Source organism: Vombatus ursinus, unplaced genomic scaffold, assembly GCF_900497805.2.
Source record: "Vombatus ursinus unplaced genomic scaffold, bare-nosed wombat genome assembly UNPS02014870.1, whole genome shotgun sequence".
NCBI lineage: Eukaryota > Metazoa > Chordata > Mammalia > Diprotodontia > Vombatidae > Vombatus > Vombatus ursinus.
The window spans coordinates 1,745,352-1,761,252 of NW_020954648.1; the positions used below are offsets into that span (position 1 = coordinate 1,745,352).

The following is a 15,901-nucleotide window of genomic DNA, read 5'->3' on the forward strand; positions in this document are numbered from 1 at the left end:
TTGTAAATGCTAAAGCACTTCCAGATGTGAATTATTATCATTGCTATTGTGATGATGATGAAGACGGCAACCATGCCATCCAGATAGATGAAAGGGGACATATTGGATTTGGAGTCAGAATACCTTGGCTCTGACCCAAGGTTCTGGATTTTGACATGGACCACCCACGTGACCTCTGGTAAGTCATTTTTGCTCTGGGTCTCAGTTTCCTCATTGGTAGAGTGAAGGTAGATGATTCATATGGTATCTTTCAGCTCTATATCTATATTCTCTGAAAATCACTGGGGACAATTCTGGGTCTGTCGAGATCTCGTGCTCACCTATACCCATCTCTGACTCTCACTCTAGACATAATAACCTGAGAGTAACACTGGCCCGGGTGCTTTATGACCTCCACTCCAGGAGCCACTGAAGTGTTAGACCACCCATCCTCTGCATCATGCTCAACCTTCTCCCTGGGTTTGCAGGCCACTCCCATCCCTATTTCCATTGGGGGAACCTTGTCTTGGCTCTTGGGAGGAATAGCTTCCTTCCTATTCCCCAAGTAACTTCCATCCTCATTCCTTTAGAATTTACTGCTCAAATCCTACTCATTACAAGAAGTATTCTTTAATTACATGGGAAGGTGATGGGGAGTCAAAAAAGAAAGAGGAGAGGAAAGTCCTCATATGACATTGTTTTCTGAGGGAGTGACTCTGGAGAGGCCAGGAACCTCACTTATTGCATGTCTTGTAGAATCATAAGGGAACTTAGGGGCCATCTAATCTGTTATACCCTCTTATAAGGGGTGTTAAGTTATGAAATGCGAGTGTTTTAGAGGTAGGCAGAAAAAGAGGATATGATTCTCCTCTCTCTCTGTCTCTTTCTGTCTTTCTCTGTCTCTCTCTGTCATTTCACTAATGTAGGGGCTTCTGTCTGTCCCCCTATCAATCTGTACCTCTCATTTTGCTAGTATAGGGAACTCTCTATATGGAATCTCCCTCCACTGAAACAGACTGGAAATTCCTAGGTCACCTAATCTAAGGGAATTGGTTGGAGTTGCTAGGAAGTTAAATGACTTGCCCAAAGTCATACAATATAGGGCAGAGACTGCACCCGAGACTAGCTCATCCTGACTCCTGACGGACTTATCCATTAACCTATGAGGTGAGATGTGATTGGTCAATTTATTTTGGATGATGAAAAATAAAATTCACAAACCTGAGAGTCTAAAGAAAGCTTTCAACTAAACTTCATTAAAATTTACTTGGAAACAAAATAGGAACATTTGATAATGTTGAAATGAAAATGAGTTCCCCCTAGTTTATTTTGTTGTTCTTCTTATTTTTTCTTTCTTTCTTTTTTTTTTAGGCAGTTGGGGTTAAGTGACTTGCCCAGGGCTATTTTCTTATTATTTTTAAACATACCTATGATGTTAGTAGTAGATAACTCCTGGTAGGGAAACTCCTTCTCCAAATGGGGTTCTGAATTTGTTATGAAATTTAGCTTCTTGGAGGATTGCCCCCTGGCACTGGTTAAGTGACCTGCCCAGGGTCACACAACCAGTTTGTTTCAGAAGTTGGATGAATATAGGTCTTCCTGATTCTGAGGCTGGCTTTCTATCCAATACACCACATGTTGCCTTCCCCAAATAGAAAATCATCTAAATTGGGAAAATTCTTAAACTGAGCAACACAAAGTATTCTTTTTTTAAATAACATTTTCTCCTAATTATATGTAAAAACAATTTTTAACATTTGTTTTTTTTTTAAGTTTTGAGTTCCAAATTCTATTCCTCCCTTCCTCCCTTTCCCTCCTCCGAGATGGTTCGCAATCTGATATAGGTTATACATGTGCCATCAACATAAAGTATTCTTAAAATGTTGAGCAGCTGCCAGACACACTGCGACCCTACTCGGGACAAAACTGTGTACAGAGAGACTAATAACTAACGACCGTCCTCCCCGTTTCCTGGCGAGGGTCCCAGACCTCGCTTGTTAGGTCAGGGAAGAGTTAAAAGGGAAAGTGGTGGGCTGCTGTGGGTAAGGAAGGAAGGTGACCCCGGCATTCATATGCATGGCTCTAAATGAAAATTGCTAGCTTTGGCCTCTGCTGCTACTGGCTGCCCAGCCTCCTGGCGCCCTGCTCCTGGCTCCAAGCACAAAGGACAGACACACTCACAATCCAATTTGTTACACTTCCACCTTCCAGGGAGAGAGAGAGGTGAAATTAAAAAAAAAAATCCCATTATCTTTATCTGTTCTCCCCATCAGGAGCAGTGGTAAATGCAAACTGGGGAGACAGCTGCTGTGAACTCTTTATATTTCACTCAGAAGATAGTGTATCTTTTTATTGCATACAAGAATTACTTATTTAAAAAAATATATCCTTTCAGCACGACTTCAGCAGCAAGACAGAGAGAAGGAAGTTCCCAGGGCTATTGATAAAACATTTGCATTGAATTTGATGAGTCTCTGGAGGTCATTGCCACAAATACAGCCGAGAAAAAAAAACAGGCTGAAGAATGTTTTTAAAGTGCTGTAACCACGCTGATATGGCAGAGGGAAAAGGATGCAGGGTTGGGATGACTGCTCTTTCCACTGTCTGGCTTGGTGCTTTAGACCAACTCACCCCCTTTCTCTAAGAGCTGCAGATTCCTTCTCCATTTATCTTGAGGAAAGCCTCAGATGCATCCTTCTGCGGGAAGGATGATCATAGGAACAGAGATCCAGAATTCAAAAGGACCTCAGAAACTGTAGAGTCCAATCCCTTCATTTTACAGATGAGGAAACTGAGGCACAGAGTTACATGACTTGGTGATGGTCACATAGCTAGTAAATGTCCATGAGGGACTTGAATCTGGGTTCTCTTACATGACTTGGTGATGGTCACATAGCTAGTAAGTGTCTGTGAGGGATTTGAATCTGGGTTCTCTTAATCTAGAACTAATGTTCTTCCCATTGTAACAGGATGCCTTTTTTTGTTGGGTGGCACAAATGAGGATGCAGAAATGAGAAGCCCTGTCTACTGATGCCCAGAAACTGAATAAGAAGGTTTGAACCTGGTCCTCAGACCACCTCTATGCCCAGGCATAATAAGGAAGCTACCTAGACCAGTGGTTTCCAAATATTTAAAATCACACATCTGTCAGTAAAAGAAATTGGAGCACATCACCAATATGTGTATGTTTACTTATTTACAAATTGTATATGCAGATAATAATTGTGCACTTCATAAAACTTACACAAAAATAGGAATTTGAAAGGATGAAATGAAGGTGAAATCATTGCCACTGTTCAATTGTTTTAGTCGTGTCTGACTCTTTATGACCCCATTTGGGGTTTTCTTGGCAAAGATACAAAAGTGGTTTGCCATTTCCTTCTCCAGCTCATTTTACAGAGGAGGAAACTAAAGCAAACAGCATTAAATGACTTGCCCAGGGTCAGGCAGTTAGTAAGTGTCTGAGGCCACATTTGAACTCAAGAAGACGAATCTTCTCTACTCCAGGCTCTATCTACTGTGCCACCTAGCTGCCCTTAAAGGTGAAGTCATTTGACCCTAAAACCAATAATGAACCACTGGAGTTACTGGGCATGGGAGTGACATGGTCAGACCTGTGCTTTAAAAAAATCACTTGTGCTTTAGGAAAATCACTATTGGAAAGAGGAGAGGCTTGGGGAAGTGAAACCAATTAGAAGGTTATTACAATTATGCAGGTGAGAGGTAGTGTGGTTCAGAACTAGGGCAGTGGCTGCATGAGGATGGATATAATATGTAAGTGACTATGAGGTAGATATAGAAACATTTAAGATTTGGCAATGCATGGGGAATAAGAGAGTAAGGAGATGAGGCTAACTCTGAGGTTGGAAATCTTGGAGACTAGAAGGGTGATGGCATCTCCTTAGTAATAGGGAGGTTTGGAAGAGGGTTGGATTTGGGGCCAAAGATGATGTAATGATATTTGCAGTACAGATCACAATCTATCTATGCCTATTTCTCTGGTGACCCACTCTACCCACTCAAATTGAAAAGACAGGAGGTGAGGCTCTTACAGGTCATTGTCCTGAAGCGTAGAACCTGCCTTCATAACATACCTGCCCCAGGTATGAGATGATCTGAGGGACAGAGGTTAGGTGAGAATTTTTCCAATGTCACCCAAACAGCTGTTGCTTTGGGTAGCTGGGAGCCCTGAAGGGCTGATGCCTGAATCCTAAGGGGAGAGTCTGAGAGATTACTCAGTAGAGGGAGGAGCAAGTGTCGGGGTGTTGGGGGTAATGGGAGGTGCAGCTGTGTCAGAGGCAAGCCCCGGCTCAGGTTTTCACAGCAAGAGTGGAATGCTCCCACCTATTTGGCTCCTCTTCCACCCCCTTGCTAGCAGTTAAGAGGCTCACACAGGTGAACCATTTAAACTCTAAGCCTCAGTTTCCTCCTCTGAATAATGAGGCTAACTAATAATGTTTACACAGCCTGCTTCAAATGGTTATTGTGAGAAAACCCACAAAAGGCAATACAAATGAGAGTGGTTACTATGGCTGTTTTTCGTGATTGGCAGGGAGAAGATCAGGTTTGTTGGAGCAGCTCTAAACTGGGCTTCAACAGAGAGATGGGAAATTACTCTCAGCAAGACATGCTTATGGTTAGGTAGGGAGGAACTTGACCAATCATTTAAGGAATCTTGTTATCAGAAGGGACCTCAGCAATGCAGTTCCTGCCAAGTGTTCAACCAGTCTTCTCTTGATGACCTTCAGGGATGAGGAAGGTCATTCCCTCTGGAGGCAGCCCATTCCACTTTTGGACACCCCAAATTATGGTTAGAATCCCTTCCTAGGATGGCATTTTGAGTGTCCCAAAAGTTTTAGTGGTGTTTTAAGCTATTAAAACTTAAAGGCTTAAAAGCACTAAGATTTTTGGAACATTTTATATATGTTAGGAGTGAAGTTTCAGAAGGATGAGGTCTACTTGGATATTAATTCCAATTCCAACAGCCTCCCTTTCTCAACTCTATTCCTTTGTGACACATATTATTGGGCTCTGATATTTCCAAGTTTATTCATTCACCATTTACTAAGCATCTACTATGTATGGTCAATCAATAAACATTTCTTAAGCACCTATTATGTGCCAGGCTTATAGACGGATTTTTCTCCAGTAACATGCATGACTGGGCCACTCAACCTTTCTCTTTGAAACAAGCAAGGAGATCTTCTTGTGGTGATAGCTGGATCATGTAATTAAATCTCAACATTGTCAGGCAAGCTAGGGGGAGGGAGGACATAGCGATGCTTGCTCCCCAAATGATGTGCCCAACTGAAATAAACCAATAGGACATCAAGAGCAGTGTATCCACTATTGACTCTCTTCTGGCTCTCAAGCCTGGCTGTCCCACTCTGGGGTGGCATGAGGAAGCAGCAACTCTCCCTAAGGATGCTACTTTCTCCCTTCTGGATGTTTTGAGAGAGGACATCTTACATCTTTTCATTAACAATCTGCTTTGTCAGGTTGTGCCCCTAGGCTTTTTAATCAGGAACAACTTTCCAAAGGTAAATAAATAAATAAAATCAATAGCCCTCTCTCTCCTCCTCCTGATCCCTCTGGTATTTCTGGGTGGAGTTGGGAGAAAGCCCAGCTTAGAAAAAAAATCTCAGCTGTGCTGTGGAGAAACAATTTGTGCTAACCACAAAATGATCTCTCCCGAGAAAACCAAGTGTATTTTTGTTCTCTTGTGACTAGCATGGACCAAAATGTCCAGGAAACATCTCCCCTGTGCTATTCGCAGAAAAGTTTGTACATTAAGCACCCACTAATGCGGCTCAGGAGATCTTGCATCGCTTACAAGTTCAAGGCTGGGCAACTATGTAATTGCCTGCAATACCTACTGCTTTCTTAGCTACCCTTTGTCATAGGATCAGAGGATTCAGAGTAGGGGAAGATATTAGAAAGAGTCTAGTCTGACTTCCTTATTTTACACAAGGCAGTGAGTAGCAGAGTTGGGGGTTGAATCCAGATCATAGGATCATATCACAGATTTAAAGTTAGAAGGGACCACAAAGGACTTCCGGTTCAAGCATTTTATTTATGAGGATACTGAGGCTCAGAGAGATTAAATGCCATATATATGAGGCTTCTGGGTGGAATGGAAAGAGCACTAGAGTAGGAAGAGCTGAATTTGAATCCCACCTCTGATTTAACTTATCACGAGACCTTGGGCAAATCATTTAACCTTCTGTGCCTCAGTTTCCTCATTTATAAAGTGGGGGAAGTTGACAAATGGCCTCTAAGGTCTCATTTTAGATTAGAAAGCTATGATCTATGATCTGATGACTTGCCCAGTGTCAGAAGTAATCAGTAAGAGAAGTAGGATTTTGCAGTTCTCTGATTACAAATATAGTGGTGTTTCCATTGTCCTTTACCATCATGACCTTTACTAGTAAGAAGAAGAAAGTATTTCAAAGGAAAACTCAGGGATTTCCACAAAGATTTTTTCCCCCACAGTTGCCAGTTTATCTCCTTCCTAAGAAGCCCAGACTAGCTCATTGCTTTTGTTAACATTCTGGTTTGAGGTAGAAGATGTATAATGGAAAGAATGGAAGACAGGGAGTCAGGAGACTTGGGTTCTAGTCTTAGCTTTGCCCCAACTATCTTTGTGCACTGGACATGACTAACCATGATCTAAGGACCTCATTTCTCAAAATGCTGGGGAGAGAGAGTTTTGCTTATTAGGAGAAATTCTCTGGAATATGTTTCCCACAACAATTGGGTTACCTTACCATGGTTCTATCAGGAAGAAGGAGGTTTAAAAAACAGAGCTAAGTAGGCACAGGATTGGCAGCGTTATTTATATTCCTTATTATTTATGTTGTTTTGTATCTTAATTAAATGCTTTTGCTAATGAATTTATGTGTTGCTGGTATCATTTAACAGTAGAATAATACTTCCTGTCAGGACCAGGGCTATAAAAATTGCATCAATGGCCACTCTAACACAGTTATACCAAACCTTGATGTAGCAAGAAATGCTATTGGTTTGAGCCTAAGCAAGTCTGGGCAAATCACTTATCTGTCTGGGCCTCAGTTTCTTCATTTGCAAAATAAGAGAAGTCATTTCCTGATAGAGAAATGAGGAACAGAGAATGAAACAGATTTTTTTAAACATGGCCAATGTGGGAAGCTAGGTGGCACGTTGGATAGAGCACCCACACCTGGAGTCAGGAAGACATGAGTTCAAATCTGGCCTCAGACACTTATTAGCTGTGTGACCCTGGGTGAGTCACTTAATCCTCTTTCCCCTAGTTTCTTCATCTGTAAAATGAGCTGGAGAAGGAAATGGCAAACCACTCCAGTATCTTTGCCAAAAAAACCTCAAATGGGATCAAGAAGAGTCAGACATGACTGAACAACAACAAAAATGTGGGACAGTGTTTTACTTGACTGTGCATATTTGGTACAAGGGCTTAGTTTTTCTTTTTCCTATGGGGGGGGAGATGAGAAGGAGAGGAAATCAATGCTTATTAAATGAAATAAAATAAATATTTAAAAATAAACCTAAATTATGTGGATTTCCCTTTCTTAAATGATATCATCCTTTGATATAGGGACACTACCATCTATCCTTTGCAGATGAGAAAAGGGAAGGGCCCTCTTCCAGTTTCCACAGGTAAGAGAAGAAAAGGAATAGGACTTAAGAACCTTGATTTTTGTATGGTTACATGTTATATACTTCAGTTTGCGTCCAGAGGCCTTCCCTATGGAATAAGTGTAAGGGAGAAGGGAGATTGGGGATAAGCTCAAGCACCACAATTCAGATGGGCAGCTCTAGGCTGGATCTGATCATGGCTTTCTCATGTATGTCTTCATTTTGGGTGCACACTCTACATGTAGAGACCCACAAGTCTTAGAGCAGCAAGGGCTCTAGGCAGGACAGACACCTGTGAACATATCAATTCACTCCAAGGACAGCGTGATGGGAGAGGAATTGACATTACACTGAAATTGACATTGACATCATCACTACTGCTCCATTCCATCTTCTACCCTCCACTGGTCTCTCTTATGCACTTCCTCTGTTGCTTTTAAAATTCAGGGATAATAATAACACCTACCTTGAGGGGTTGTTGTGAGGATCAAACGAGATAAGATATTTAAAGCAATTTGCACAAATGAAAGCATTATATAAATGCTAGTTATTGTTATTATAACACATACCAGATATGTGACCCAGGGCAAGTCATTTTACTTCTCAGGGGTCCCAAGCAGCTCTCTAAGATGATAAGCTGCAAAGAAGGTATATATATATATATATATATATATATATATATATATATATACACACACATACACATGGGGAGAGGGAGTTTCTTTACCTGGTAGTTACATATATCAATGAAATCATAGGTCAATTTCAAAAAAGAGAGAAGGGAATAAGCATTTCTCTGGTACCTGTGTGCCAGGATTTGTGCTAAGGAAGCACCTTACAAATATTATCTCATTTGATCCTTTTGAATTTGAACTTTAGAGATTAAAAATGAGTTATTGGAAAGGTAGCTCAAACTCCTTCCCTAAATTTTGGGGGCAGTGTAATACAGTGAAAAGAACAATGGGGTTGAAAGCTTGATGATCCGGGTTCTACTGCTGCCTCTGCCAATAAATGGCTATTAGACCTTGGATAAGTCAAAATCTCTTTACCACTCTAAGCCTCAATTTCTTCATCGGTAAATGAGAGAGGAAGGAAACAAGCATTTATTAAGCACCTACTATGTGCCAGACACTGTGCTAAGTGCTTTTACAAATATTATTGCATTTGATCCTTGCAAAAATTCTGAAAGGTAGGCGCTATCATTATCTTTGTTTTATGGTTAGGAGAACCAAGACAGAGGTTAAGTGACTTGCCCAAGTTAAGTGTCTAAGGCCAGGTTTGAATTCAAGTCTTTTTGACTCCTGGTCCAGTAATCTACTTACCACATCACTGGCTGCCTCAGGAGTACTACCTCACGTAATCTCAAAGGCTCCCTTCCACTGTAAAACTTACTATAAGTATATGATCTTAGAAAATAATAGCAGTAACATATTTCATTTGTATCGAGCTCTGCAGCTTCCAAAAAACACTTGGTTTGCTGTCCCATAACACCTCCATAAAGTAGGCAGAGCAAAGTAGCTGTTTATCCCCATTTTGCAGATGAAGAAATTGACTCTCAGAGATATGAAATGCCCAGCTAGGTAACACTGAAGGCAGGATTTGAATCCAGGTCTTCTGACTCCCGGATCACAATTACGCATTTGAATTGGATAGCTTAGTTGAAGTACACTTGAAGGTCAGAGGGACATCTGTTGGGGATTTGTCTTGCTTCTTCTTTCTATATTTCTTTGCCAACATTAACCTCCTTTCCCCCCCTCCCTGATGCCTCCCACCCAAGATAAGCATGAAGACTGATGTTCACCTCTATCAGGAATCAGACTGGTATTTCCCTCAGCGACACTCTACCCTGCTGCATGAAACACTCAGGTGGACCACATCTTTATATTATTTGCACATAATGGAGCTGTGCTTATGCAGGCTGTGCAATCTATTCATAGACCCACTTCAAGTAAATATCCAAGCTCTGCTCCCCTGAAAGTTGCCATCTCTCATTTTTTCTCTTGTCCATTCTCATTGACCCAGATCCTTCAGGTGTTCAGCAGTGTTGGTAGAGATAAAACTAAGGGGAAGGAGAAAGGGTGGGAGCATGGACAGGGACGAGAGTGAGGACCACAGATTGGCCCAGGGCCATCATTTGGAAAACATCAATCTAGTAATAACTGGCATTTATACAAGGCTTTATAGTTTACCTAACACTTTGCATACATTATTTCACTGGAGCCTTTTAACCACCCCATGAGGTAGTTACTACAAGACTTATCCCCATTTTACAGAGGGGGAAACTGACATTTACAGAGGTTAAGTGATTTGCTCATGGTCATGGGATGCCAGAGGAACAATTTGAGCTCAATTTTCATAACTCAGTCTCTAGCACATTATCTACCGTGTCATTGCTACCTAGACTCCTTCCTGCTTTCCATCACTCTTTGTCTCTTTCAATCCTACTGGTGAGGATGCTCAATAAATGATGGAGGTAATTAAGACTTGCATCAGGCGAGCCTGTCACACAACATCTGCTGTTTTCCTCTTGCCCATCACCACCACTCACCAGCTCTGTTACTTCTGGGGACAGCAGGACAGGACATGAGGATAGTTCTCTTGTTCCACGTCTCCTTACAGCAGAAGTTCTGAATCTGTAGTCCACAGACTGGGTCCATGGATAGATTACAGAGGGTCTGGGAAATTTTTTTTTAAATAACTATTTTGGTAACTTATTTTAATACAACTGGTTTCTCTTGCATCCTATATATTTTATCTTACTAATTTAAAGCCATTATTCTGAGATGGGTTCCATAGGCTTCACAAGCTTTCCAAAGAGGTCCATGACACAAAGAAGGTTAAAAATCCTTGGTCTGGAATAACAATTAATTCACTTCTGCTGTTTCTAGTCTTGCTTCCATCACAATCCTGTAAAATGAGGGGATTAGACTAGACTAGAGGATCTCTAAGGATCTTTCAGCTCTAAACTTCTCTAATTTGGATCCCAGCATTTCTCCTCCTACCATGCATTGTAGACTCATAGAAGATTGTTGTTGGAAATGGCCATTTGGTCCAACCTCCTAACCAAGTCAGGGCTCCTATCTACAGCCCTGAGAGATGATCATTAAACCTGTGCCTGAATACTTTTGTTGAGGAGAGCAGCATGAAGGCATTTTTAGAAACTTTTCTCTCCTGGACCTTGCCCTGAGGGGCAGACTCCTTGCTCACTCACCCAGATCCATATCAGCAGCTTTGGGCCTGTGGGAACAGGGCACATTCTTGAAGATGGCATCCAGGATCTTCTCTTTGACCTGGGTAATGGTGTCACAGTTGAGGATCTTCACTGGGATTTCAGGGCTGGTGACATTGTCTGGATTGACACAGCTTAAGACCTGGGGTGAGAAGAGGCATAAAGGGCGCATGGAAGAGGGTTTCTCAGAGAAAAGGAGAGAGTGGTGCATACCCTCGTCTCCTTTTGTGGGTTTCCTCCCACTTTCACACAAGGACCTTGCTTTCCCTCTTACTCTTGCCTCAGAGGGTCTGGAGCCATATAGGGGGAGAAATCGAGGAAGAGACGTCATCTTGATTTTTTGTCCCCCTCCCCTTTTCCCTGTCGAGCTCACCACCCTTCCCTCTTTGGTATGGTAAGAATATATGACTTCTCAGGAGAGTCTTCCTTGTTTCTCTCTGTGTGTTTTTTTTTTCCTCTCTTCTCTCTCCCCCTTTCTTAATTCCTTCCCTTTCCCTCCCCTCTTCTCCTCTCTCTCATTCCTCCCTCCCTCCCCACTCCTTCCTTCCTTCCTTCTCTTCCTCCCTCCATGAGTCTCTTTGTTTCTGTTTCCATCCCTCTCTCACTTTATCTGTCTCTCCCTTTCTTTTGAAAATTTCACTTACTGAGCTGGCTGCCCATTTTCCTGCCAGGACAAACTCATTAAAATCCTGATTATTCCATTTAAGGCCGAAATCCAAGTTTGTGGAATATGGAGAGGGAGCACCAGACGCCAATATACACAAACACAAACACATACTTGGGAATGTGTACGCTCATCATTCACCACCCCTAACTAAGCCACTCTTTGATTTGGTAATGACAACAGCAACATATAAGTAGGACCTCACACAAATTAGGAAATTTCACTGTTCGTTCAAAATATTCCTCAAGTTTCAGGTTTTGTTACAGCTTTTTGGCTTCCTTTTTTTTTTGTCTGATCAGCATGTGATCAATCTATAAAGTACTTAGCACGCTCTTTAAAAATAAAAGATGCCCTTTAAAAATGCAAGATCAGGCTATCTGTGCTCTATTCCTGGATCTGTCCATGACTAGTTTTGTGTATGAATACAGGTCATTATCTGACTCAACTGCTGTCTTTGGAACCAGTCTACGAGCACATGAAAAAGACCCCCAATGATCAAATCTTCACGTTATTTTCTCTTTAGTTACTAGGGTGGTCCTGTCCTGCTTCTAGGATTTACCTTCTTACTGCTCAGAAACTCAGAAATAATTATGCTGTTGGCAGCCTACTTGTGCCAGACATGACTGAGGCTAAGATACTTAGAGCCAATGCCTCTCTGAAAACAGGCTGGGCCATGGCAAATGCCAGGGAAGGCCCAGGAGGCTGTTCCTATGGGCCTGGCCTCATTCGGCCTCTGCTCCCTGGGCTTTCTTCCCCTTTCCTTAGCTTCTCTGAACTTTCATTTGCCCCAATATCTATTTCCCAAGTGTCACATTTGGATTTTAGAGCCAGACAATAGCAACAGTCCTGCATGTGGTGGCAATTAAGACCTCAATTCCTTGATATCTGCCTTTCATTAGTAACCAGACTGTTGCACTGAGCTCATGTGGTAACATGCTTATTACATTAAGAAAGAGGAAAACATACATACATACACACACACACACACACACATAAATAGAAACCTCTTAAAAACTATAAAACTAAATCCTTGTCCTGAAAATGGGAAAGAGCTCAGGACCATGTGTTCATTCTGCAAGACTTGGCTAGCTAGGCTGAAGGCTCCTTGAACCTTGAAAAGATGCCTTCTCCATGATACCCACTCCCCTCCCAAATTTTCAAGCTCTTATCTCAAACTGGAAGCACTGGGGTACAAGGCTGGCCTTGGAGGGAGAGGATCTGGGCTCTATCTCTTACCACATGAATGACCTCAGCATTGCAAAATGAGGGAAGTTAGATTAGTTAGACCCTACTAAGGGCCCTTCCAGCTCTGATTCTATGACCCTATGCCTACTGAAACATGATTTCTGTATGCCCGTGCTTATCTTCTGGCCATGCCTGTTGTCAAAATCACAAGATCTGGGTTAGAGAATGTAGCTAGGAAGTCTGTCTCTTTGTAGACTTCAGGATTATGAACTCTTGACTGAAGGGAGAGGAAGGAAGCCTAGAAACAGGAGCCCAATCTCTCTTCTGCCCTATATAGAACTACGTCAAAACTCTGCCTTGGCTCTGGATGGCACAGTGGGGATTCCTGAAGGCATACTGTCCCAGAGGGATGTTAAGCAACCCATCTGCTCACAGTCAGAAAGACAGTGCTCTTGACTGCATCAAGGTCGATAACAGTCCTGCCGTAGTGCCCAGTGGAGAGGCATCTCTCTCTAAAAACAGTTCATCAGGGGCTAGAGGACATCCCTAGTTTATAAAGTCCTTGAAATTGTGGGACTAGGAGGGTCTTCTAATCTGCCTCTTACTCAACCAGCAACTATTTAAGATGTGTGACCTGTAAGTAATGACGCTGATAGATACGTGTGTCTCGTGCTCTCCTTTTCCTACAGTCCTACCTCATGTCTTAGGCAGGTCTATCTTCAAGCCATCTCAGGCTACTTGATCAAGTGCCAGTGACTTCCAGATTCTCCTGCTATCTTCCTTAGATTAAAAAACCTTCTTTCTGGAGGGTTTTTCTAAATCCCTTCTGATGCCATCTAAGGACATTTTCTCTCTCTTTACTGGGGATGGAAGTGCACCTCACACTCAGTACACTGTAATATCCTTCCACTGATTTAAATTGCCCTTCCAGACCTCTCCATTTCAATTAATGTCACCCTTCTTCATGGTTCAGTTGAAAGAAGGCTGATTTTGGAGTCAGAGAGTCCAGTGACTTTTGCCACTTTCACTTAACTTGGATGAGTCCCTGGCATCTCAGTTCCCTCAACTGTAAAAAATTTGGGGCTGAATTGGATGACTTCTAGGTCCCAATATCTGCTCCTATGACCCTTTCTTCATTGAGTTCCCCTGACATACTTAGGTTTTTCATGTCCTTTGTATGTGACAGAGCCTGACATTGGACTTGATAGTCTAACAATGGTCTTTCTCCAGAAATAAAATGTATCACCATTTAGGGACAAAATATTAATAGAACTCATTTCATTGGATTCAACATTGATCTGATGTGGGGGAAAAGGAGATGGGAGAGAGGGAGGAGGAGAAGGAGAGAGGGAGGGGGGAGAGAGAGAGAGAGAGAGAGAGAGAGAGAGAGAGAGAGAGAGAGAGAGAGAGAGAGAGAGAGAGAGAGAGAGAGAGAGAGAACGAACAGACAGGAGACACACTTGAACAGTAGTTCTGTCTCATTAAGAAATCTATTCAGGTCTCTATTTTTGGAAGGTTTCCCCCACCCCTTTTTAAATAGGAGCTTCTAAAGTCTCTTCTTTAGCAGATAGTGACTGTGAGGAAGCAGTGGCCTTATTCACATGCTGCTGCTCTGAATCCTCATCAGCCAAGCCAATCCCTGTAAATCTGTTAAGATGCCTATCGGGATTCATGGGGCTTTCTGAAGATGGGGGTGGGAAAAGCTGATTAGCATCAAATCATTCCCATCGAGAAGAGAGGGGCTTTGTTCAGGGCTAGCTGTTACTGTCTCCCTAGCCCACCTTGGGGACTGTGAGCTTATACTTTGGGGACTGGTTGGCAGGATCGCCTGAGAATCAGAGTATTGGAATGAACCTTAAAGGGGGGTAGGGTGGGAGGAGTTTCTGTTAGGCTAAATCTCTGCCTTCTGTTTTTCCTCACTCCTCTTTCATTTTTATTTAACTCTCTCTGTCTGTCTCTCTCTCTCCATGTCTGTGTCTCTCTGTCTCTTGTCTCTCTCTGTGTCTGTCTGTGTCTCTCTCTCCCTTCCCCTAAGGGTTATTTCTCCCTCTCTTCTTTATTTAGCCTCACTCTCCTTTTTCAGTTTTTCCTCTTTCTTCTCCCTGTATACAGAAATAGTGATGACCTGGTCTATGAGTAGGAGGAGCAGGAGATAAATTATAGCCATGCTCTTTCTGCAGAAATATCCTAGGTATATATGAGTGGGAAAATGACCCCAAAAGGGGAGAGAGAGACAGAAACACAGACACAGACAGACAGAGAAAGCACTTCCCATGTCTGTAGCCCCGGTCACTTTTGTGTCTGACACATGGGATTGGGGACTTACGGGCAGAAATGTAAGACTGCAAATCACAAGACCACAGTTCTTGTCTCAGTGACTTCCCTTTCATGACACTCCTTCCCACTCTTACACTGTGCCCACTCCCACTGATCTATTACGAACTGGAGAGGCGATTGCATTTGCAGTTAGGAAAACCTGGGTTCAAATCTGATCTCAAATACTTGCTAGCTGTGTCACCCCAGACAAATTGCTTTACCTCCCTCGACCTCACGTCCTCACCTGTAAAATAAGGAAATTGGATTATATAACCACTGAGCTCGCTGCCACCTCAAGATGTTAGAGGTCCCCTCCAGAGCTATGATACTATGAGCCTCCTTTTTAAAGAGTCAGTGGGTCTGGGGACATGTTGGGCTTTTTTCTTAGTTACTTCTCTGACTTCTTCATCTACAATTTGCCCCTTGGATCTGGGTTCAAATTCTAGCTCTGCACTTTAATATTTACATAGCCTTGGAAAGTCATTATAGCTCATTGGATCTCAGTTTCTTATTTGTAAATTGACAGAGTAGATAATCTCTAAGGTCACTTCTAGCTCTAAATACACGATCCTTTGGCTACCACCCTTCTTGACCCACCCCGCGCTCTGTTCTAGCAGTACCAAATGGAGACAATCATTAGGTAGCTTGGGGTGGGGGAAGCTTCCTGCAGACACCCACCAGGGTCTTGTAGTCAATCTGCTGCCTGATGAGCTTGTCCTCACTCAAGGAGTATCGGGCTTCCCCAGTGATGGCATCGATGGGACCCTTTTCCATCTGCTGCTTGATGGCACAGAATAAGGAGAAGAGGGGTTCCCCGGCACATTCCTATGGAAGAGAAGATAGTTGTGATGACTGGAGCTGCTGTGTGCGTCTCAGGCAATGAATGCATGGCCTAG

At 42.6% G+C, this 15,901-nt stretch overlaps 1 protein-coding gene across 1 annotated transcript in view; it reads right to left on the reverse strand.

Annotated features, from left to right (window-relative positions):
• PLXNA4 (plexin A4) overlaps positions 1-15,901 on the reverse strand; it is a 627,680-nt gene that overhangs the window by 43,321 nt on the left and 568,458 nt on the right. The window contains exons 15-16 of the mRNA XM_027842295.1: positions 15,684-15,830; positions 10,823-10,982 (exon numbers count right to left, since the gene is read on the reverse strand). Coding sequence (XP_027698096.1) covers positions 10,823-10,982; positions 15,684-15,830 — 307 coding nt within the window. The remainder of the gene's footprint in view (positions 1-10,822; positions 10,983-15,683; positions 15,831-15,901) is intronic.